We start from the raw sequence: 22753 nt of genomic DNA on the forward strand, positions 1-22753 counted from the left end.
ACAGCCCTTTGGCATGAGTTCTAAAGCTCACAGCTCAGAACCAACAGCTGCTCAAGTAAATCTCCCGCAAACAATGCCGGGCGGAATGAGCAATCACAACAGGAACAACCTGAAATGTTCAAGCGTGCTTCGGTGTACACTGAGTCCTTTTCTACTGTGTGCTTTGCAAGCAAAAACAGAGCGCGGCTTTCCCATGTACAGCCTCCGTAACTTGTGTATGAAGAAAACGCAAAATTCACAAAGTACCAGCTTGTTGCCACCACGAGCTTGTCTGTGTTGTTAATTAAACTAGCTAAGACCTTCCCTCATTCCATGAATCCACTAAACAACTTACACATTCCATATCTTAAGGATTTTATTCAGTCCAGAAATATAGATCTCACTTCATTTCAATGTCTGCCTTAACTTTTGACACTGTACATATTACATATCATTTATATAGTGTTTCATTTTTTCCAGACACTGCAGACTACAGACTACATAATATTGACATGTAAAACTCTGCCACTTACTGAAGGCTCACACACATGAACGTTTCAGGCAGTTCAATGAAATTTCTAACAGAGTCGGGCAGTAAAAAGTTACTGACCCTTTTCTGATTTTAGAAAACAATTTAAAGAATTAGTAGTTATGATGTCTTAGCCATTCCCAGTTCTCTAACTCTGTCCCTTGAACCTGTTTAAAAAACGATGAAAACAATAGTAAATTTAAAATCATACAGAAAAGCACTTAGCAGCTCTGACATTACATCTATATTTAGCGACAGAAATGAGGGCCTCCCTTCTTATACCGTTACGAAGTGAGCCGGATTTAAAAAACAACAAATCCTCCCCATTTTTCTACAGTATGCCAATAAAAAGTACTTCTGTGCATACACTAGATTTAAATACTTCACTGCAATAAACTACATTAAATGTATATTGCGTTTCAGTCTCGGTAACAGATCTGTCAGGAGTAACTTCCATACCTAGTTTCCGTTGAGCTGCTGCTGAGGAATGTCATTATGGTCAGTGCCTGATTTGCCACGGCTTTTGCTTTCTCTTTCTTCATCTTCTTCATCTCTTTCATCATTTCCACTATGGTTTTTACAATAGAGTCTAGTGCAATAAAAGAAACGGTGAGGACTTTTACTGAAAATATCGAACAAAACCACACTTTCCTCTCAATTAGTTTTGCACTACAAGCCAGCTGCTAACTCTTTTAACTTATTTATGGTTTTCAGTCAAGCATCAGTTAAACTTGGAAAAAAAACAAGGTTGAAGACTAGGCAACAAAACTTCGCTCAATTGTATTTTTCAAGAATCGCTATTCTGCTGCTCAGAGAATGCCCTCTTGTGGGCACAACCACAGTGACAACTCAACTGCAGCCAAGCTGCCAGCAGTACAGCCAGCAAGTATGGAAGTAACGCGATCCAAAAAAACAAAACTAAGCTACAAAACAAATGAATATGGAGGAATCACGACATAAGGTACCCAGAGTTTCCTCAATATAAATTAGGCCAATTAATAAGCCAATTAATTTTCTCACTGCTCATATTCCAACACTACTAGAGAAAATTTAAAGTTGGCAGAGTAATTAAAATATTTTGCAAAGTCAACAATTACTTAAAAAAAATTGGAAACAATGTAATATTCTCTTTTTTAATAACATACTTTACAAGACAAGTTAGGCAGAAAAAGTGCCATGAAATACCTTTACGTTCATTACAGATTCAAGAATTACATAGGTCCTTACTTATAAATTCCTCGTGACATATTCTCAATGTATTTAGCTTTGTCTTCTACTCCACAGTGGTAATGGTATGTTTTTATGCAGGCTTTAATTTCACATCCAATAGTAGCACCAGGCTGGCTGCAAAGCGTGCATTTCTGTGCAGGGGAAAGAAGAGAACGACACTGTTCAGCCTTTCAGCCTCTTGCCTCTTAGTAGAGTGTTCCTTGTATTTATAGCTACCATTCTGGAACAGAGTAATTTCTCTGCCACATCATCCTCCCGACGAAAAGTTCATCAAAGATATTGTAAAACACAAACTATACAATAGTGACCTATTAAAATACAAACACTAGGATTTCCCTCCTGTCCACTGCAGTGAAAAGTGCTACATCGCTGCACATCCTATTGCATTTCCAAGAACATTTTATTGCCACTGAAGTTAGTGTGTTAATATATGAAGAATTTAAACGATCATTTCTTCCATGGAACAATAGGAGTTGTTTGTTTGCTTTCCCCCATCTCCCCAAGTTTCTTACCACTTTAAAAACATTCTAAATATTAATAAAATACAATGTGACATTTTACCAACATCCCCATTTCTATGGCCTTAATATGTTTTCACAGTAAAACAGTTGGAAACACACCACTGCAAGAAGACAGTCTCTAAGTTTATTTGTAGTTTCGCACACTGTGCTTTTAGTAACACAGGATTCAGAGCTTTTCTTCTCTTACAGTTACAAGAAGGTTAATAATAATTTACTATGTACATTATCACAAAGAACCCTAAATACTCCATTACAAAACACTTAATTTTTTGGCTGATTCCCATTTGGCTACCTGTCCCAAAAGTAACAATACATATAAATTTTGTGTTTAGAAACAGATGGAAAAGATTGTTTCACAAGAGGAAGGAGGCAGAGCTATAGACACCTCAGCAGAATCAGTAACAAGTTCGTCATACTCTCCAGATACGTACCATTCTTTTTCCTCTCTTGATTTCTTGAAGCACAGTTTTAATATCAAAATCACCAAACTCTGCCCTTGAAGTTGTTGTTAGCTGGACAGTGCCAGAAGAGAACAACTGTGAAACAAGCAAGACAAAATAATTTTAAGTCATCAACATGATTAGAAATATTTTATGTACAGGAGTAACTGAGTGTTGAGTATCGCCTTCTGTGATCTCAGACAGCATGTGCTTTACCAACAAACTAAGAAAAAAACCCACGCTGAGCAATTTCTATGATGAATATTCCTTCTGATACCCACCTGATTGCTTTAATCACACTTGTTGCCTTGGAGAAATGTATTTTAAAAGAAAGGACTAGACAAGAAATAATGACACGATGAAAAGTAATAAATAGGTATTACTATCAATTATGCCACCGTTTGGTGGCATAATTTTTAGGAATATTCAGTGTCCTTCCCTGTGACATATATACATGTAATTCAGCTTCACGGCACGGCTGATGTGAACACACTTGAAAAGCCTGGAGGGATGATAATAGAGCATGTAAGCACCATCCCTTCTATCTTCTTCATTAATACTCCCCAGACTGCCTGGACTGTATTTACACTCTGAGGTACAACAGGAACCACTGAGGTTTGTTACTCAAGGCCCTCCCTACCTCATTCACAAAACGAGCGATAGCTAAGACAGCACCAGCTGCTCACGTTCATCGAAATTAGCAGATTCTCCTCAGGCTCAACAGTTCTAGAAATGTTACAATCTAAAGGCAAGGCTTTTCTAGAATTTCCATGTCCCACTCTGCTTGAGTCCCACAGCCTGAATCCACTGGTGAGAAAATTAATGGAGTTTATGAGTTCCTCATGGGTTTTGTCTGAACGCCTATGGAGTAAAGGTATTTTATTTGGGGAGTGGATTCTTTTGCTTGAAATTGTCTTCTGTTTCCCTCTTTAGATATTGCCTATGCATTTAAGATGCTAAGGGAGCATTTTTAATCAGCTAAGGAGTCTCCCTGAGCTAATTCCATCTCTTCGCATGTAGCCAACTTTTATCCATATTGCCTGCAGTGAAAATAAATGAATTGCTCACTCTGCAACACTTCACCACTTAAAGACATCATCAGCACACAGACAGTACTCATGCATAATTACATGCAAGGGTACTGTATTAAAATCTAAAATAGACAAAAATAGACAAAATTCACATAAAAGACTGGTTAGCAAAAATACCATTACTCACCATGCACTTATAGTGTGCTGCAGCCTTTTTGGCATTAAATATATGAAGCTTTCCTCTAGCTTCATTTTCTTCTTCACCTGCATGACAGAATCCACATTTAGGTTTTGTATCACTGGGGCTGCTTCTGTGGGGAGACCTGTCTCTCTGAAAGAAAAACATTTTACTAAAATATACTGCTGGGTTACAAATAAGGTTGTAATTTTAAAAGCCTGTGGCCACCAGCTGGAGGCTCAGACAAATGCAAATTTTAATAAAAATTATAATTGCAGAGAAGAAATATACAATTCTGTCTTCTAAGAAGTTTAGCATATTTACTGCTTACATAGGAACTGCTCTCTATTTCATCTGTGCCATGTGAGGACGTAGATCTAGTGTCTTCTGATTGCCCTTTTAAATTTGTTTTTCTTGGCTTTCCCTTACGACCCCTCCTTTTTCCTTTGGGAGGTGAAGGCTCCAACTCGTGTTCATTGATACTTTCTTCTAAATCTGCTTCAGAAGTCAGAAAACATCATCAAATAACATTCTCAAAAACTTTACACAAAACAAACTAAACAAAAAAAAAATACCACAACCACCCCCAAAAACCCCCAACCTGAAAAACCAGACAATGAGAAACATAACCTGTGTTTTCTGTATTTTGGTCAGAAATAATAAGAGCAGCTTCTTCCCATTTATTACAAACATGCAGATCCTGAAAACATTATTTACTTTTTTATACATATCATACAGCTTTGCATCTTTATAACATACGAAGGTTTAGCGTTTCTTACAAGTTCTACTTTCAGAGCCAAAATGTGTCCTCAGACAAATATCTCCACCTCCACCGAAAATAAGACTCACTTAAAACTACACTGAAACCAGAAAATGTTTTCAATCATGAAATAAGCTTCTATTTTTTTTAAGATGCTTAACTCCAGAGTAAATCGCCCTTGATATTATCCTAGCGTACTCAAACATCACCTCTCTCCTTGCTTTATTAATGGATGCTTGCTCATTTAAGGAAAAAAAATTCACCCATTTTGGTTATAGCATTAAAATCAAGCTTTGAAACAAATGTATTTTGCCTCCGTGAAATAAACCTAAAATTTCATTTTAGTTACAGTACATTTTTGCATATAAAGATAAATGCATCCACCAGTTTACAGAAAATCATTCACACTGATGACATCCCAGAAAAGGTATTTATAGGCCATTAAAGAGTAAGAATGTATATTTTTAATACGGACATACCAGGGAGGTCTGACAAGCTCCTTGGAAAATACCAGCTCAGCTGCCGAATGGTACACAGAACTGCAGCCCAGTTTTCTAGCACACTCTCCTTCGGGTTACTCAAAGCTCTACAGTTACTATAGATCAATTCTGCAAACTCAAGATTGCTTCCAATAAAACCCAGTGAATTTACATGTGATACGGAAAAACCAGCTCTATTCAGTCACTTACAACTTTCCTGATCATCGGCTGCTCATGCGAGCACCCTTCTTTTTCCTTTTAACATCTACCGCCCACCGCTGCTCAAACTGCAAAGTTGTTTCGGCAGGCGTGTTTAAAGAAACACGCGCATGCACCACTGAAGAATTTGCTGCTCAAAATCCAAACCACAAACATCCAGATGAGCCCCCAAAGGGAAGGAAATCAGAAGATTTGGAACATCTACTTTACACGTTAACGGGCCACTTAACTGTTGTGGTATCATTGCTATCATTATTTAAGCACAGATCGTGGTCTCGGTATCCAGCCAGGACATCTCATTTTGAGACTTAACCAGAACACGTCTCTTATCTGTTATCCCATAAAAAACAAGCCACACTTCCACCTCGTGATTAACAGCGGCTCAACTGCACCAAAGTTGGAAGTCAAAGACTTGAACATATTTCACAGCCATCAAGTTGGAGTAGAAAATTGAACTACTGGCCCGAGACCCTGCGTACAAGTGTAACCTACTGAGCTTAGTCTATCGTATCTGTCACTAATCCCCGAGAAAGTTACAGCTTCTTGCACATTTAATAACGAAGGACAGAAAACTAATCCAAAAGCATCACAACAGGTTATACTAAAACATGATGCCCCTGAAGCTTTACTTTGTTGTATGGTTAGAAAGAGGCTAAAATACATCAGTCCACCACAACAGCTCTATGCTTTTATATACATATATATATATATATGCTATCTTTTCTAAGTAGATGACAAAAGCACCATTAATTTTACTCTGAAAAAATAAAACAAAATACGTGATGACATGGATTATATAACAATACATTTACATTTTTTTCTCAGAATTTACTAACATTAATTTTCATTTATTATTACTTGGTAAATTCCCCGAGCAAGATTACGCAATTCACGTATATTACGTCTCAGACTGCATAAACCAAATTTTATTACAGCCTGAAAATGTCTTTCAAATAGACTATTCTTTTATCTTGTCCCTCATCATATGAACTCTCTATCAATATATTAAAAGAAATGCGTGAATCTTTGTCTCTACTTTTACATTTGTAGAAATCATAGATTGTTATTCTAGAAAAAAAAAGTCTTACAAAAATGTTACTATTGAATTTGTGACTCTTCAAATAACACCAGTAAGAAGTTAAAAATATTCCTTCCAAAATCATTCCATGGATTTCCCTATTGCATCTGATGATGCAAAATACAGCCCATTCACCAACATTTCACATTTTTTCCAAAGCTCCTTATCAATTCTGTCAACCATAATACTCTCCACCTCTCAGTCCATCCTTATTTTCTTAGTAACATTAAAGCATATCCCAAATCCTCTACAGCCACACATCCAAAACCGCAAGTGAATTGTAACTGCTAAAAACCAAGCACACATTATGAAAACCAGCTTTTTATACGAAAAGTCGCAGAGTTCTCATAGAAGTTCTTAAGTGCTATTTTTCAGTCAACAATTATTTGAATATTTAAGACTTGAAAAGTAAAAATGCTGTATTTTTAAAAGATGGTTTCAGTGTAAGATAAAAAAATCATCAAGATTGCACAGCTTTCCTCAAAGGACAACCCCTTTTCTGTGCTCAACACCAGTACTTCCCAAAACGTTCAGAATTCATTGAAATCCAGATGCTACTCGACTCCTTTGTTAAAATAAAATCCCTTGCAGATTTAGGTCTCCCACTACAAGTGACATGGGCCTGCAGTGTAACACCACCAAGATGGGAGGGTCTGCTCTACCACATCTGTCTGCAACCCTGATCCCTCAAAACACCAAAGTTTCCCTCATTGTGAACAGCACGCTGAGCCAGTGGAACAGTACAGGAAGAACGGGATTGCAATCAGCTTTAAAACGCACCTGCCTCGGATGGTCTTTACTCTTTCACACACAATGTGGTTCGTGCCCTATCCCTCCCCTCAAGCCCACTGCCAGCTTACCCTGTGTCCCTGGCATCTGATGGTTGAGTGTTTCCAACTTCTCATGTCAGCTTGAACTAAGGAAAACACAAAAAGTTGTTCAACTCCTCCCTGACCAGAGGACGTTTTATCATGGATATTACCCATACTCTGAATTCCCTGAGATTCCCTAGACAGTCTTCAAATGCCCCCCATCCCACACCCCATTACTGCATCAATTTTTAAAATCATCACAAGATTCTCGACATAACTTTATCTCAAGACTTCAAAGGAAGTATCTTAGGAGCTTTCTTCAGAAGTCCCTAAATGCTATGCCGGAAAAAACAATACAGTCTGAGAAGGAGGGGTGGGGGTAGAAACGAAGAGGAAACATTCTACATTTTAAAAAGCACCTGAGAACACAATACTGTGAATTCAGATGAGCAAAAAGATGAGCACCAACAAGCCCCAAATTCGCATTTTAGAAATCTACGAGCAGTACAAAGTACCACAAAAAGACGACTAGCAAAATGCTATGTTACCTAAACTGTTAACAGGGAGACTTAGTTTCAGAGAGAAATCTAAAAATTCTTCTTTGATCATGACTAGAAGGAAAAAAGATCAGGACGTTTTGCTATTTAAAATAAGGCTTGGCAGAGAAGAGGTTCAGATATCACCGATCTATTTCATATTGCTACACATGGAATCACCCTTTTCCAAAAGCTAGGTTAAAGCAAATAAAAGAAGTGATTTAAAGGTTGTGAAAGACCAAATAAAAAGAGGATGTGTACAATAAAGGATAATATTACCATGTAGCCACATCCTACATTACCTTAACAGACTAAGTGAGCCACAAGGCAAAGGAGGCTAAGTCTGTACAAGAAAGATAATAAACAAAACTGACTGGAAAAATATATTTGCAGCTAGGATTGTACATAAAAAGAAGCCAGAATGTAGCCTGTGGAAGTGGCTCAGAAATGCTGTGATGTAAATCTGAAATCATATGTATGTCTTTAAAGTTTTCCAGTGTATTTGGGGTAAAAGAGAAACTCTAAAAACTACAATGAACAAAATCAACCTAACTAGATTTCTAGAAGAGAAAGGGAATATAATAGAAACAAAAAAGTACTTCAGCATGTTAAACTAAGATGTCCTTAAAATATGGCTGAAATACGATGAACCATATGTGGCAACATAATTATTTTAAACTGGAATGTCAAAAAACCCAAACATTATCGTCTCAGCAGTCAATAATAAAAATGTGAATGAATTTATAAACATTAACAAGAATCAGAGATTTGCATAAAACCCCTTGCAAGCAAATACAGAATCAGGTAAACTGATCATGAAATAGTAGTAGCTTCTATCGGCAAATTATGTGAAGTTAGTAATTAAAATGTTGGGTTTTGTTTTCGGGGTTTTTTTAATAGAAAAAGACTAAGTTACATGAAGCATATCTGAACTGGAGAAAGTAAGAGTGGAGAGGAAAAAAATTAAATTACCCCTCAGGTCCCACCACTAATATGTTCTCTGAAAATACCAGATACCTCAAGGAACTGATGACTCCTGTCCAAAAGCTATTTTTGACTGCATAGTATCTATTTTATGAAGTACTTGAGATTATCTCTTTAAATAAGTACATTTAACATAGAAAATGAACAAAATAGTCCTTCATACATACAATCTAAATGCTTTTTCAAGCCAACATTCATTGGCAAAGACTGAAGACAGACAATACACTTAGCTTATCTGAATAATCAGAAAGCTTATGACAACTGGTATGATAAACCGGTTAAGTACGAGGTAGTTGACCAAGTTTCTTTTTGTAAAACATCTTGCCTAGATTGGAAGGAGAATTAGGATGTTAACACCACAGGACAGCTCCTCAGATAGGACAAACCCTTCGCCACATACTATGTTTTTTCCCTTTTCCATTAGCTGTGCATTCTTGCAGAAGAAAACAGCACCGTGATGCTCCTTAGTCTACAGCAGGCTGCAGAGCAGATCACTAACTTGCTGCCTGGACCAACTGTTTTTGTCGTAACACTACACATACATGTGATGCCCCAGAGAGAGTAGCACTCTCCAGAAGACAAGACAACGAGAAGACCAAGTTAGCAGAGCCTAGGAAGAATTTGTTCCCATCCACCAGCAGAACTGAAATGACAACGAACTGCAACGGTGCGGAAACTTCGGTATCAGCCTGTATTAATGCATATGGTGTCAGGCTGGTGAACAGCGTTACAGAAAATGCAACTACGAACAAACATTGATTAAAGAATCCAAAGATGAATCGGGACGTTACCTAACTATACATAACGCCAAAAAGTTTTAGATGTTTTCCCTGCCAGCCTCTGGCTTACACAGCGCTTTGAAAACGTACTCTGATATAGACTGCAGCATCTCTAAATAAGTCTCACAGAGAAATATTATCCTGACTCAACTTACTGAGAAGTATGAGAAGCAGAGATTTCATGTTTGATCTTTAGAATAACATGAAAAGGATGCTGAGACAGGGAACGTCCTGATTTCCATTGTGGAAACATGATTCCCTGAGGCTCCGAGTACAGCTACACTAGGAATTATGGACACTCTTTTCTGATCCCACAGCTCCCAAGAATCCCTTTTTAAACATTAACAATAGATAATCACATGGCTGTCTTCATTAGTCTTTGTTTCACTGCTGTGTAACAGAAGAATGAAATTACATTCTTATCTTAGTTTGTATTAAACTATTCCTGATCAGCTGAATTTGTGTTAAATTCAACACATAGAGGCCAGGGCAACCCCACCTGCGAGTAACTGAGAGATACCACATTTTACATTTTTCCGCAATTATTTCCAGGACATTGGAATAAATTCCAGCAAACAGTTCCAAAACCTTATTTCAACAATATTCTTCAAAAAGAATAAACACAGTTGTATCTAACTGAATAGTAATCCAGCTAAATAGTTAGCTGTCATAGTCTGAAAGCATCGGCACCAATTTCTGTAACCTATTAGGCACTGAAAACTCAAGACGGCTTGCTAAACCATGAACTAAACTATCACTTGAGATTCAGGAGAGATTACTTTGCTAGATCTGTAACCAGCAAGACAAAAATCTAGACATGAAGCATTCAGAAACTTGCTTTGCCCCTCCAAGCAGGTGTCTTCCAAGTCATTGACCTCAGCCACAGCCTAGTTCACACTGTGAGAGCACCTCCCTTTTACTGTCCCTTTTCTACTGAGCGGGAACACAGCACAAACAAATCTCTCTCAAATACACACACACACACAAAGAAAATACAGGAGAAATACAATTTTCCCATTCTATGTCACCTGAAGGCTAGGCCATGCAGATAAACTAGACAAACCCAACAATCTGATGAAACAGATAATGAATTTAAGAGGATGAGACTTTGCTGCCATGTTTCATATTTTGATATTCAAAGAACACAGAACATAGTTCAGCAACTCCTGTCAATTAAAGGAAAATGAACTCCTATTGCTCATTAATTTTTCTCCTGATGAACAGAGAGATACTCAGTCTGATAAATTCTTGTGCCAGTTGAACTTCATGACAGCAATCAATAACATCTAAGAGGTTCTTTTTATTAGGTTTTAACCAGGTAACCTTAATTTCAACACAGGTCTCTCAATCACATTTCCATGCAGCCTCCAGAAATTTTCTTTAACTGTTATTAAATGATTAACAGACATTCTTTTTAAACAAGAATTTCTAACAAAAGGTACATTAGCCAGATCTCAGACTTGAACAAGTATGCCCTCAAAAACATGTATTTTCCAGGGAAGGGAAGGAAAAAATCTATTATGCAGCAGTACTACCTGCAGAAAGCAAACTGTTCTGGACTGCATCAAACCAAACAATTGTAAAAACTCTTCCAACATCCATTAACAGAAATGACATAATACAAATACTTGGACCCAACAATTAAATCTGGATACAGAGAACAAAAGATAAAAGCCCAGATGTTCTACGCTGACCAAGAAAATCAAGCATCCCAGAGCCGGAGCAGTAAGTTTCCATTGAAAAAAAGACAGATAATTCTAGTGCCACTGTGCACCTACACTGAGTGACATAACCACTGATGAGCTTTAACTATTCTGTTACGAAAACACTGCTGAGAGCAAGGACTCATGGAAATGCAACAAAATCAAGAGAAAAAACAAAGCCACTATGTCAGCATCTAGTATTCCTACCTATTCACTGTTCTCTGCAAGTCCTTTCTGGTTTCACATAGTGCCATTCTTTCACATCTAAATACCTCTTGGAAATTCACATTTCCCTCAAGACATAACCAACAATATATATATAAAGTTGAATCTCATGCCCCAACATCTTCCAGTCACCATTTCACCGAGCGAACTTCAGCATTTAAACATTAAGAAACAAACAGTCCAAAGCTCCTTCTTCAACTATGAAAACCACCCTGCATATTTGTTTGCTAAAGGTAATTAGTTTTTAATGCAGCAAAATGCCATTGCTATGCAATGCTATAAGGCATTTCCATAACACAGATGCGGTATGTACTCTTTACTTTCTTTCATTTAAAGGAGGCCCATGACAAAAGAGCCCCAGCTTCTGGCATTATCAAAACCTTAACTCTAAGTAGTAGTATTCCATGGACACATTACCCTAAACTCTGAGGACTAAAAAGAGAACAAATTATTCAGGAAGGGCACTGGATAAAATTTCAGCCAAATATTAAACAAAAAAGAGAAAACAAAAAAGTGAAGTATATAGCTATACACATTTGTATAAGTAAAAAAACAATCCTTTAAACAAAAAAAATGTGCGCAAAGTTAAATGCTAAGTGAGATACTATCGTGTTTTTTGCTCTCAGGTTTTCTCAATGATGCTGTTTATTCCTCCTTCTCCTACTCTCAGTCTGAATCTCTTCAGATGAGTCGTTTAATGTTCTAATAAACTCATCAACATTTAAGAAAAAAGCCACTACGTCTCTAGTAATTTTTCCCATGTCTTCTCAGACAAATATATCCATATAAAATCTGCTGTTTAAGCATTAAGATTAAGCATTAAGCATTTGCTGTTAAGAGAATGACATGGTAGAATTGGAGATAATGGCTCACAAAAACTCTAAGATAAAGGCACAAGTTCAGATCCTGCAAGGAGTTCCAAGCATAAAGAGTCAGCCACTGGCACTGGACTCCATGCAGAACTGGAGGCATTTTTCCATAGATGCCACTGAGCCATTTGCAAAAAAAGTATAAAATATTATCTTTAAATATCAATTCTAGAGATGAAATCTGTCTCTGGACTCCAACGTCTTTCAACTTCTTTTTCTTTTTCTGCTAACAAGCAAAACAAACCCAAAAGCAAAGAAACCAAGTGCCAAACTACAAGGTAATGTCTCTTTGAAGGATTAATGTGATGTGTATACTGCTTTTCTTGTTTAAACCTAGTACCAGAAAATTTAAAGTGTTTTATACGAAGCACGTGATAATAATGATTTGAACAGACTAAAAAAACCCCTAAGTATCAGGTTTTATTTTAGATTTTCTACTGCCTTCAAGATCTTCAATATCAAAAAACACTGAAGTCATGACCAAACCTTACCATTAAGGTATCTACTACCGATAGCATAAAAAATAGTATATTACCTAAAAATACACTGGCAGGAAGAGACTGAAAAAGAAATTTATTCAATTTGATCTTCACTAAAGAGGCATGTACTCCTCATTAGTTAAATGTGATTATATTTCAGTTGAAAATAATGTAAAAAGCAAACAACTGCTTGCTTATCCAAGTTCAGTAGAAAAAAGGAGAAACAGCTGCATAAATACACAATAATACAACTAGTTTGGAACTTTAGCTGACCACACGATTTATGTTCATTTGTGGCGTATCACCCCTCACGCTTTTCACTACATTAAAGCACAGCTTTTATGAATGCATCCATACAGCTTTTTTTGTTTATCAAAATGACTCATAGCCACAAGCGATTTGATCACAAACCTTTAATTTACTGTTGGGTCCTTCTTAGACGAGGAGTTAAACTCTTATTTAATAGTGAATAAAAAACAGTGAATATTTAGGAACATTAACAATAGTAAAAACCAGCTGTTACCTGACAAAATATTTTAAATGTTAATATTGTGAATATTTAAGTAGAAATATAAGCCAGCTTCTGCCCAGAAGGTAACGCGTTATCTCTACCCAAACTTTGTTTTGACAGAACATTGAATCTTTTGAACATCCTAAAATTTATGTTTTGGGTTTTTCTTCACCTTAATCAATAATTTTTAGAGAAAATACAGAAATCAGATGGTCTTCCAAACTCACTGTTTCTCAAAAAAAAAATAGTAGTTCTAATTTTTACTGAAAACATTTATATTCTCCAGAAAAATTTAATTTAACCAAGTATCTTTCTACAACGGGAAAAATTTATATTGAATAATTTTACCTTCAGAGTTATGCGTAGTTTTCTTGTGTTTTCGACATAAAATCCTATAAACAAAGTAGTTGAAAACTGTCAAGTCAGTCACGATTCACAGATTATTTACTCATCTTTTAAATTTAAATGCCAGTACATTTTTCTCCCACTTGTCTCACTGATACACAAATCTTGCAGTGAAAATATGCTTTTCTAGCACATCACTATTTTGAATGCCACAATCACCATTCGAATTTTTTTGCAAGTTTTGTTTAGATTCCAAAGTGGGGTTTTTTGTTTTGCTTTGTGTTTGTTTTGTTTTTTTAAAAAAACAAAAAAACAAAAAAAACTCCACAGAGAATGTGAAAGATAAATACAAAAAGAAACACAGCAAATAAGTAATAGTTACATGTAAATGCCTTGTGAGGGTTTCTCTCTTATCTGAGCTTTATCATGCAAAGCACAGTAGTAGTGATATGTCTTGTGACACGTTTTCACATCACAGCCAATGGTCGCTCCAGGGCAATGGCACAGAGAGCACATCTGGAAAGAAAAAGAAAACACAAATCATGTCACTGTTGGCTTCATACTTCTGAGTTCAAAACCAATATAGCTACCCCTCTTGGTGACAAAATAAATGGGGTTAGGTACCTGGCATTACTCTTCCTGCTCTCAGGTGTTTTTCATAATTTCTTTTAAAATCAAGGAGAAATTTGTTGTCATTATGCGACAGTACAATAACCATCATACATTCATTATCAATTTAATGAAGGAAATAAGTAATTTACTTTTGGGGAACATGTTTGATGGAAGTGACACTGCTATTCACCTAAATATCCCATGCCTGGGACAGCCTGTTTGACTTTTCTGAAACAGTTCTTACAAACTCATAAATTGTACCTGTTTAATTATGAATAACATTATGAAGGTGGTAAAAAGAAAAATCAAACCACACCAAAAAACTCCACAAAATGACACCCATTTGGCAATAAATCTTGCAGTCAGAAATATTGATGATCTTGGCCTCGGCAGCCAACTGTACCTCTTTTTTCTATATAGTGATTTGTTTCCAAAACATTGAATTTAGTGTAACACTGGTTAAATACAACAAACATTTCAATTAGACTAAATTCTGCTCTTTATACTTATATTGAAGAGAAAGTTACATGGGAGCCTGTCGCCTTACTCTTCTTTCCCAATAATTAACTGTTCTCGTGTTACACTCATCATTGATTAGGATACACAAGCTATGATGCTTCTAAATCGCTCACTGCTCTCCTTACACTGTGTTAGAAATTAACTTACAGTATCGCAGTATTTTTCTCTGTATTATTTTCTGACATAATATTGCCCTGAAGTCTCAGAACTTCCCACTGAACTTCCCTCCCATAACAACCTGAGCTTTTTGTCTGTATACCACACCCCTCAAAAAGCTTTCAATTAATTCCAAATCTACAAGCGTTCAGTATGCAACACAGGGCACTCCCGACACCTGTCTTTGCAGAATACGCTTTCTGTCCGCTGCACTAGCTTCCTTTTCTTTAGTCTCAAACATGCCAAATAAATATACCACCAAAGTTATGTATCACCAGTCTGTTTTTCAATTTTAACAAAGCTAACTGAACAGTAAAAATGTCAAAGCCTTGGATCGTTTCCATTTACTCCCCTGCAAGCTCTGAAATTGTATAGTTATATATTGTTTCCTATTTGTTATCTAATTTGTATGGGTATTTTATCCCATAAATTTGTTATACCTCATGGTTTAATATAAAAAATGGCTGATCAAAGCTCTTTATAAAAGCCTAGCTTGACATTATACCTATCTAATCAATTTTAGTCAGTACTTCAGTACTCTGAAAGTCAGAAATGACTAAAATAAAATTTTCTTTTCATGAACACCATGATGCATCCATATGAACAAAACAGACCACAGATTTTTGCACTGATTTATTGGTCTATGTTTCCTGACAGCAATAAAATATTTATTCCACTGGTACAAGCCCTGGTGTCCAAATATTCACTGTCAACAGATTACAATTCCCAAATCGTATTAGCTATAAGCGAAGTTTGACAAGCTGCAAAATAAGTGAGCTCTTTAAAAAAACCCGCTCCCATGCACAGCTAAGAGATACTATATTGGTATCCGTGCCTTGTACTCCCAAATATTTAGATTTCGAAAGATTTATGACTGGCCTGTTAAGGCTTGAACCTAAGAACTGCTCCCAGCCAGAAACACATCACCATCAGAAAGGCTCTACACGTCAGTCTGCATCCCTCCAGTACGGAGCAGGCCTCAGTGCCTACCTGGAGAGCGGCAGCACCTCCTGAATGTGGTGCTACCTAAAATCTTTAATATGTAAAACCTACCAGCAAACACACTGAATTCAAGCTGTCAGTATAATTACTTAACCCGGTCACCACACTGAGATATTTTTGCTCAGGTTGGAACAGAAAGCAGACCTGAGAGGGAGTACTTGGGCTAACTGCAAACATTCAGCTTTAAGCTTCCTATACAGGTTGATGGAGAAAGACAAGATTCCTCCAGAGTGTGATTCAGAGCCGTAGGTTGTTTCCCGGAGAGCTCCAGACAGAGATAAGGCATCTAAGTTAAGATCAAAAATGATCTTGTAAATCCTCCACAGAGCAAACATCTCGGGACTACGTATCTGCCAGGTTAACCAGAGCCAGGGTTTCTGCAAAAAGCTGAATAAAGCGCCCGGTACGTACAGCTAAGTGAGCTCCAAGGATATATCCAGCTCATGCATCAGTGAAAGAACATCAAGAGATTCAGAAGCAGAAAGACAGAGAGTACCAATGACATAAAAAGAAATAACTATAAAAAAAAAAATTAAGAGACCCAAGAATCAATAAGTTTCTTTATGATATGGAGTTCCATTTACCATCATGTTCTTCAGAAATTCCTAATCACAACATGAATTACTTGTGAATAGTTACTGCTTCATGCTTCAGCTAATTAGAGGGAAAAAAGTTCCCTGTGTTGGAAAAGATTCACATGAAACACTGGATGAAACATTAGACTATTATGAAATATTAGACTATAACTACAGTTCGACAATAATACTTCAGACTGCTCTTAGTAGTCTAAATTGGTAAATACAAAACAGTGCTTTAAATCACTAAGCTGAACATTTTTCATGTGAGGAGTGAACTGATCACTTGTTAAAAATATTTTTTAAAAGCCTCACTCATTTCTCCAAATGGAAAAGAACTAGTTCCAAATAAAATTTTAAAAAAAAAGAAAAAATCATTAATTAGCTTCTCAGGAATTAAAAGAATTCTTATGAATTTGGTAGAGCTGCAATCACTATTGTACCCACATACCTCATACGATATCTATATTCACAAAATCATCTATTAAATCAATATAAAAGGAAGCAATAAAAGTACCTTTGGTAGTTAAAACCAGATTTTGGCAGCAAAACCAAATACTGGTAAAGGCACAATAATACCCTCGCCAGGTCCCTAGAATGTGGGTTTCTTTCTGAAATCTAACAGAAAATATTAAATAGAAATTACTGGATTAGAAGCATAAATTTAGGAACTGCTATTGTTTATATGTAGCCCATCAAAAAGAAAAATTAGCCATTTTTCTTTAAATGAGTTTTCAAATTTAATTGGTAAAAACACATTATCTGTTACAACCATCTACATTTGCCAATGAGGAAAAAAGTGACTCTAAAACCAGTAATTTTGGATAAATTTTTTTAATAATCCCCTGATTAATCATAGAATCATAGAATGGCCTAGGCTGGAAGGTACCTTAGAGATATTAAGCTACAACTCTTAAAACAACATGTTCACATAAGAGTAGAACTCAACTAAAATCAACAAACTTCTTGTTCTTTCCTAAAGACACTTCAAGGGTTGGTTAACTGGCATTTAAATGTCAATGTCAGTATAATCATATCTACTGAGGGTTTCTGTTTGTAAATATAAAACTATTTTACTTCAACACCTTCTTCTGTAAGTTGTCTATTAGAGATCACACAAAGGTACCACTTAAAAACCCAGACATCACAAACATAATATACCAAAGAAGTTAAACTTTATAAAGGAAAGAAAATACTGTCTTCCATTTTCAAAGGCCAATAATATACTTACCAGTTTAGTGCCTCTCTTTATTTCTTTCTGAATATCTTCAATAGAGAATCCACCAAGACTCTCATTATCAGTGTGTGAAGATACCAGTGCAGATGAGAATAGCTAAAATTACAAGAACAAAACTTATTTTTTAAGTTTTAAGGGTAAGTGATATAAAACATCGACATATATATATGAAACTCACAAAAAAAATTCAAATTAATGTGAATAATCATTTCTGCTAAGGCCGCAGCTGGTTAAATTTTTCATTTGTTTATAGTCTTTTACAAGCTGCTACACTCCTTTCCTTTTTAATGTTGGTTACTTACCATACATTTGTGATGTGCTGCCACCTTCTGGTTTTCTGACATCAATAATTGTCCACATTCATTATCTTTATTAGATCTACAAAAACCACACTTCCTTTGTCTTGAAGAGACTTTTTTCTGTCCAACTGAGCTTGTCATGATTTTAAATGACCTTGGAACTCCACGTCAATCCTCTCAATGCTACAGAAAAAAAAAGGTGCAATCAGCAGGTTAACACCAACAAAAGGCAACTTATTTATAAATGTAATATTGACTGCTTGAAAGTGAACCACTCTTCACCCTTTTCTTTATGGTACTTCAAAATATCCAAATAAATACGCACCAAGAAAAGGCAGCATTTTGCCAGTTCTTTAGGAAATTTTATCAGCAAGCAGAATTGGTCCTTTAGGTAGAAAAGTTTGAACATTAACATAAAACTTGGGATGTCAATATAGAACTTAGAGGGAAAAGAAGTGGAAAATACAACATGTACAGTAATCACTAGAGGAAAAAGGTGCTGCAACTCCTTCATCCCCTTCTTAGTTATTTATTACAGCAAAGGAATTTGTACAAAACACACTGCCTGTGCACGCAATAAAATACATGCTGCTGAACTTTGTCAAAAACAGAAGCTAAGAAAAACCTGAGTCCAGCACAGCATCTAGAACAGGTTTTCAGCGTAGAAGCTCACAAAGTGCTGCAGCAGATGAGTAACTACTCTTAGATGATGGTAGAGATGAGAAGATAAAACGTTACCGCTTTGGAGATTTCGCACATACACGCGGCTACTCAAACAGCATTAGAACAAAATTTTAAAAGGATCTATGACTAACGTGGTGCAATGGAAACCTTTTCAAGACCCACAGTAAATTTAGCAATGCCATAATAGTTTTCAGCAAGTGCATGCGAGCCGTTATTCTCATCTAAAAGTAACTTACAATTAAACACGGCATGAACCACAAACTTTTCACGTGTTACCAGCAGCTCATTTTAAAATATAACACTGACATCTCAATCCCCTCATCAGGCAGACACTGCAAGTTCAAAAGTGAAAACACCTAATGTGCATATGTGCTTCTCGGCCCAGGATTAAGTAGTTTGTGTTCACTTGCTTCTACACCTCCCAAGAAAGAAAAGATCATCTTCTGCAAATAGACTTAATTACAGCTTTTTACTTCGGAGATTTGAGCCATACTGTCAGAATTGGCCACAACTAGACGCATCCTCCTCAGCCTTTGTCTGCATTAGATGTACATATAAATAAGAAAAGCCACCATATAGTTTGATATTTCTGTTGGGCAAACATACAAAATCCAGCAGGAAGAACAGCAGCATTGCAGTACAGCTGGACAGTGTACGACGACAATCTGCACGAAAATGCACGACTGGCTCTTGAAATTTGCATAGGCAAACCTGCCCGCTCCTCCGTGCTGTCAGACTCTCATAATACTAATATCACTCACTGTTCTTTTAATCGAAGGCAGAGGAATGTCATTATGTCTCTGTCGGCGTGCACTTCTGCTAAAAGACAATCCTGTTAGAGCCTCGCTCTTCAGCAGATTTTCACAGGCTGCGTTTTAACCATTTGTCTCGCAGTGTTTCCTACAAAACTCCTGCATGAAAAGGTGTCTGTCCTGTACCCTGTGCCTTTGCTTTATCAACAGCTTCATTTGCTTTCTTTTCGGACTGGAAAGCAGTTTACCCACCGGTGACGCATACTCATAAGAAGAATGCATAGATTTCAGATCTTGCTGATTTGCACAAAAAATGTGCCAATCTGGATAAACTAGTCACACCCTTCTGCAGTGGCAATAGAGAGTCCTGAAGTGTTTAAACACAAAAGAATTACTATACTGTATTCTTCTAAAGAAAAAACAAAACAGGACCATTCTGTAATCCCTTCTGCGTAGAAAGAAGGAATGGCTTCTGAAGGAAAGATACACGGATCTTCAATGCATGGTGGTTTTTAAATTTCTTTTAACTTTAATAATAATAATAATAATATTTGGAAGTAGGACAAATACCTACAAAGAATAAGTAGGAAATAATATCACAAAGACTTCTTGTTCTCGGGTCACATTCAATGGCTCAACATAAATCACACAGTGATGGGTTAGAAATATATTAAAAAATAATTTAAAATGCAAGAGATTCTGCTTTGGCCTAAATAACTATACACACACACATCAATTTGTGTCTACCTGTTTAATTTTATATTCAGATTATATTATCACTATACTGGCAGCAGTGAGAGTAGTTCTTAAAAGGAAGACGGACTTCCTTGAACACATGCACAGTTTCCACTGACTTACAGGAATAAGAATTACTACTAGAGAAAATAGCTATCCTTCAATTTAACAAGTAAATTCATATTTTAGAAAATGCAAATAATTTAACAAACACATAAAAATGTATTTAGTAGCTCTCAGCATTTTAAATTTATATGAGTAGTAACTTTCCAAGGAACAAGATTTTAAAGAATCTTCTCTCAGCTTAATGCCTTGCAGTGCACTAACAGACACGAGACCCGTCACTACAGCAATACTGGAACCTGACAGAACCTAACTTTTTGAAGTACTTTTGCATAATTAATTTTTTTAAGGCTCACAGTGAAGTTAAAAATGATGTCAATATTTATTTGAAGATTCTTGGATGTTGAAGCTATTTAAAAAAAAAAAGCAAATACTATGTTTTTTAATACTTATTCAATTATAAATAATTTAACACATGAAAAATCATTTGAAACACAAACAGAAAAGAGAATCTGGGTATGCCAGAAAGGAAATTCACGTTCTTTTCACCATCAGATTAAATTACTCTGAAAGCATTTCACAACAGTATCTAAAAGTTTTCTTTCCAGTCCTGCGTTGTGTTTCCTGTATCACTAGGCATTACCACTACTTACACATTTCTAAAGACTGCAGAAATAAACCCGAGCATGAGAAACATTTTACAAGCATTTCATCTGCAGACCTCTCTCTAAATTATGTTTGCTTTCTCATAAATGTGAGAAAACATCACCCTGGGATCACTTCTCTTTGTGCCAAAATGCACTTATCCTGTCCATTTAAAAAATCCCATTTTCTGAAAAAAACGAACCAAGTTCTGTAGCTATACCACAGACACAAAATTCTGAACACAAACACTCAAAATTATGTTTTCATCTCCTGAGGTAAATCACCCAAAAGCAACTAATCCAGTCTGCCAAGTATCAAGCGACATTTCATTGGAAGAAGAAAAATAATGCAAAATAAAACCAGCTCAGTATTTCTGTTTTTCATGTTTAAAAAGCTAACAAATGAGTAAGACATAAAATACTGTTTAAATATGTTGTTGACAGAATCTTACTTGTCAGCTTTGTCAGAGAAAGTCTCATACATCGGATCACAATAAGCAAGGTACTGTGGAATCACTGACTAGGAAATTATGCACAATCTCTACCAAAATGGAACACACGTACCATAAAACACAGACTTACATACAGATACATTTTCCACAGGCTTGGACTAAAAAATGTAAAGTTATGTCTACTCTAAAAATCATACTACTCTAAAAAATCACAAAAGAGGAGACTCATTCAGCAGTTTTTCACTCAAAAATTTTGGCTCATTTGCATTCAAGTTTCTTAATGTCCACTAAGGGATCTGACCTGCTGCTTGCCCTAACAGTACCTTAATTTTATCTTCCAAGCAGCACGCTTTACAAGCTCACATGGCCCCCACACTGTTTTACTGAGTTCTAGTCGACAGATTTTTGAATGTAAAAGAATAGTGCAAGTTCAGTGACTCTCAGGCAAAGGACTCTCTCGGTGTACGAGATGTTGTTCAGCACCAAAGAACGGAAAGTAACCTGGATTCTAATTTCTATTTATTGCCCAAATACGTTTCAAGAGCTACTGTCTGTTTATGGGAGTTAAGACCCCACTTGTATTCCAACAAAGGACAGTGACCTACATGCTATACTTTCTCATGTAAAGTTTGTTCTGCTGTGTAGCCTGTACGATTCTAAAATCATTTTTTTTCCAAATTAGGATTTATATTTGCTTGTGAAAAAAATTTCAGATACCTAAGGAAAACCTACAAGATAAGTACACAAGCCTTGTAAAATTTCATTACACATGCTGAAGTGGTTTGGACGCTCAGGAGAAGCTACAGAAAATAATTGTATGGATTTTTTCAAGATGCTCACTAGAGATACCAGAGTCTCTGTTCAAGAACCTTTCAAGTACTTTCTAGTTTCTAGAGTCAATCACTCATTTTTGAGGGCATCATTCTGGAGATGGGGGCATAAAGTTGAGGTGAAGGAAGGCATCCTGTAGGTGCCCGTAGCTAGGAAGCGAAAGTCATGAGTCCCTTAGAAATCTTTATCCAAGAGTTACATTCACGCAGCATCCTACAACCACTACAAAAAGTAGGCTAGAAACTTATCCAGGCAACTTCCTTAGGAGGAAAAAAAACCAAAACAACTAGGGGGCAAAGAGGGATGTGGGGGAGGCCTAAACCTGGAAAGTCTAAACATTATTAGAGCAGGTAACTGAATATGACACAAGAAGAGCCTGCGGTAAGGGAGATCTGGCAGACGGCACAGACCGATCTTGAGGAAAGTTTACATACTCCCACGGGGAGCGGGAGATGAGCCGATATCGGCACCTCCGCCGCTCGCCTCCCCAGGGGGGATCGACGAG

The 22753-nt window shown here is 36.5% G+C and overlaps 1 protein-coding gene across 2 annotated transcripts; it reads right to left on the reverse strand.

Moving 5' to 3' along the window:
* Positions 1-18271, reverse strand: PHF6 (PHD finger protein 6). 2 transcript variants are annotated; one of them, XM_009872831.1, is made up of 11 exons: positions 18091-18228; positions 17783-17884; positions 14070-14203; positions 13691-13734; positions 13345-13347; positions 4240-4406; positions 3918-4061; positions 2691-2795; positions 1736-1869; positions 968-1097; positions 1-675 (listed from the first exon to the last, which is right to left on the reverse strand). In XM_009872831.1, exons 1-10 carry the CDS (start codon positions 18226-18228, stop codon positions 968-970), a joined length of 1101 nt encoding a protein of 366 aa, XP_009871133.1. In that variant the 3' UTR covers positions 1-675. The 2 variants fall into 2 exon arrangements, with proteins under 2 accessions (XP_009871133.1, XP_009871134.1); XM_009872832.1 differs by lacking the exon at positions 13345-13347 and having other exon boundaries at positions 4240-4403; positions 18091-18271.
* Positions 18272-22753: the final 4482 nt, after the last annotated feature.

This window comes from Apaloderma vittatum, unplaced genomic scaffold, assembly GCF_000703405.1.
Source record: "Apaloderma vittatum isolate BGI_N311 unplaced genomic scaffold, ASM70340v1 scaffold37507, whole genome shotgun sequence".
NCBI lineage: Eukaryota > Metazoa > Chordata > Aves > Trogoniformes > Trogonidae > Apaloderma > Apaloderma vittatum.

What these genes read in the sequence shown, in the direction of transcription:
- PHF6 (XM_009872831.1), bottom strand. Translation starts at nt 18,228, where the DNA reads ATGACAAGCTCAGTTGGACAGAAAAAAGTCTCTTCAAGACAAAGGAAG. An exon ending in TAAAGAGAGGCACTAAACTG is followed by an intron (nt 14,204 to 17,782) that starts GTAAGTATATTA and finishes TTTTCTTTCCAG; the next exon opens with ATGTGCTCTCTGTGCCATTG. An exon ending in ATGTCACGAGGAATTTATAA is followed by an intron (nt 1,098 to 1,735) that starts GTAAGGACCTAT and finishes TTATTGCACTAG; the next exon opens with ACTCTATTGTAAAAACCATA.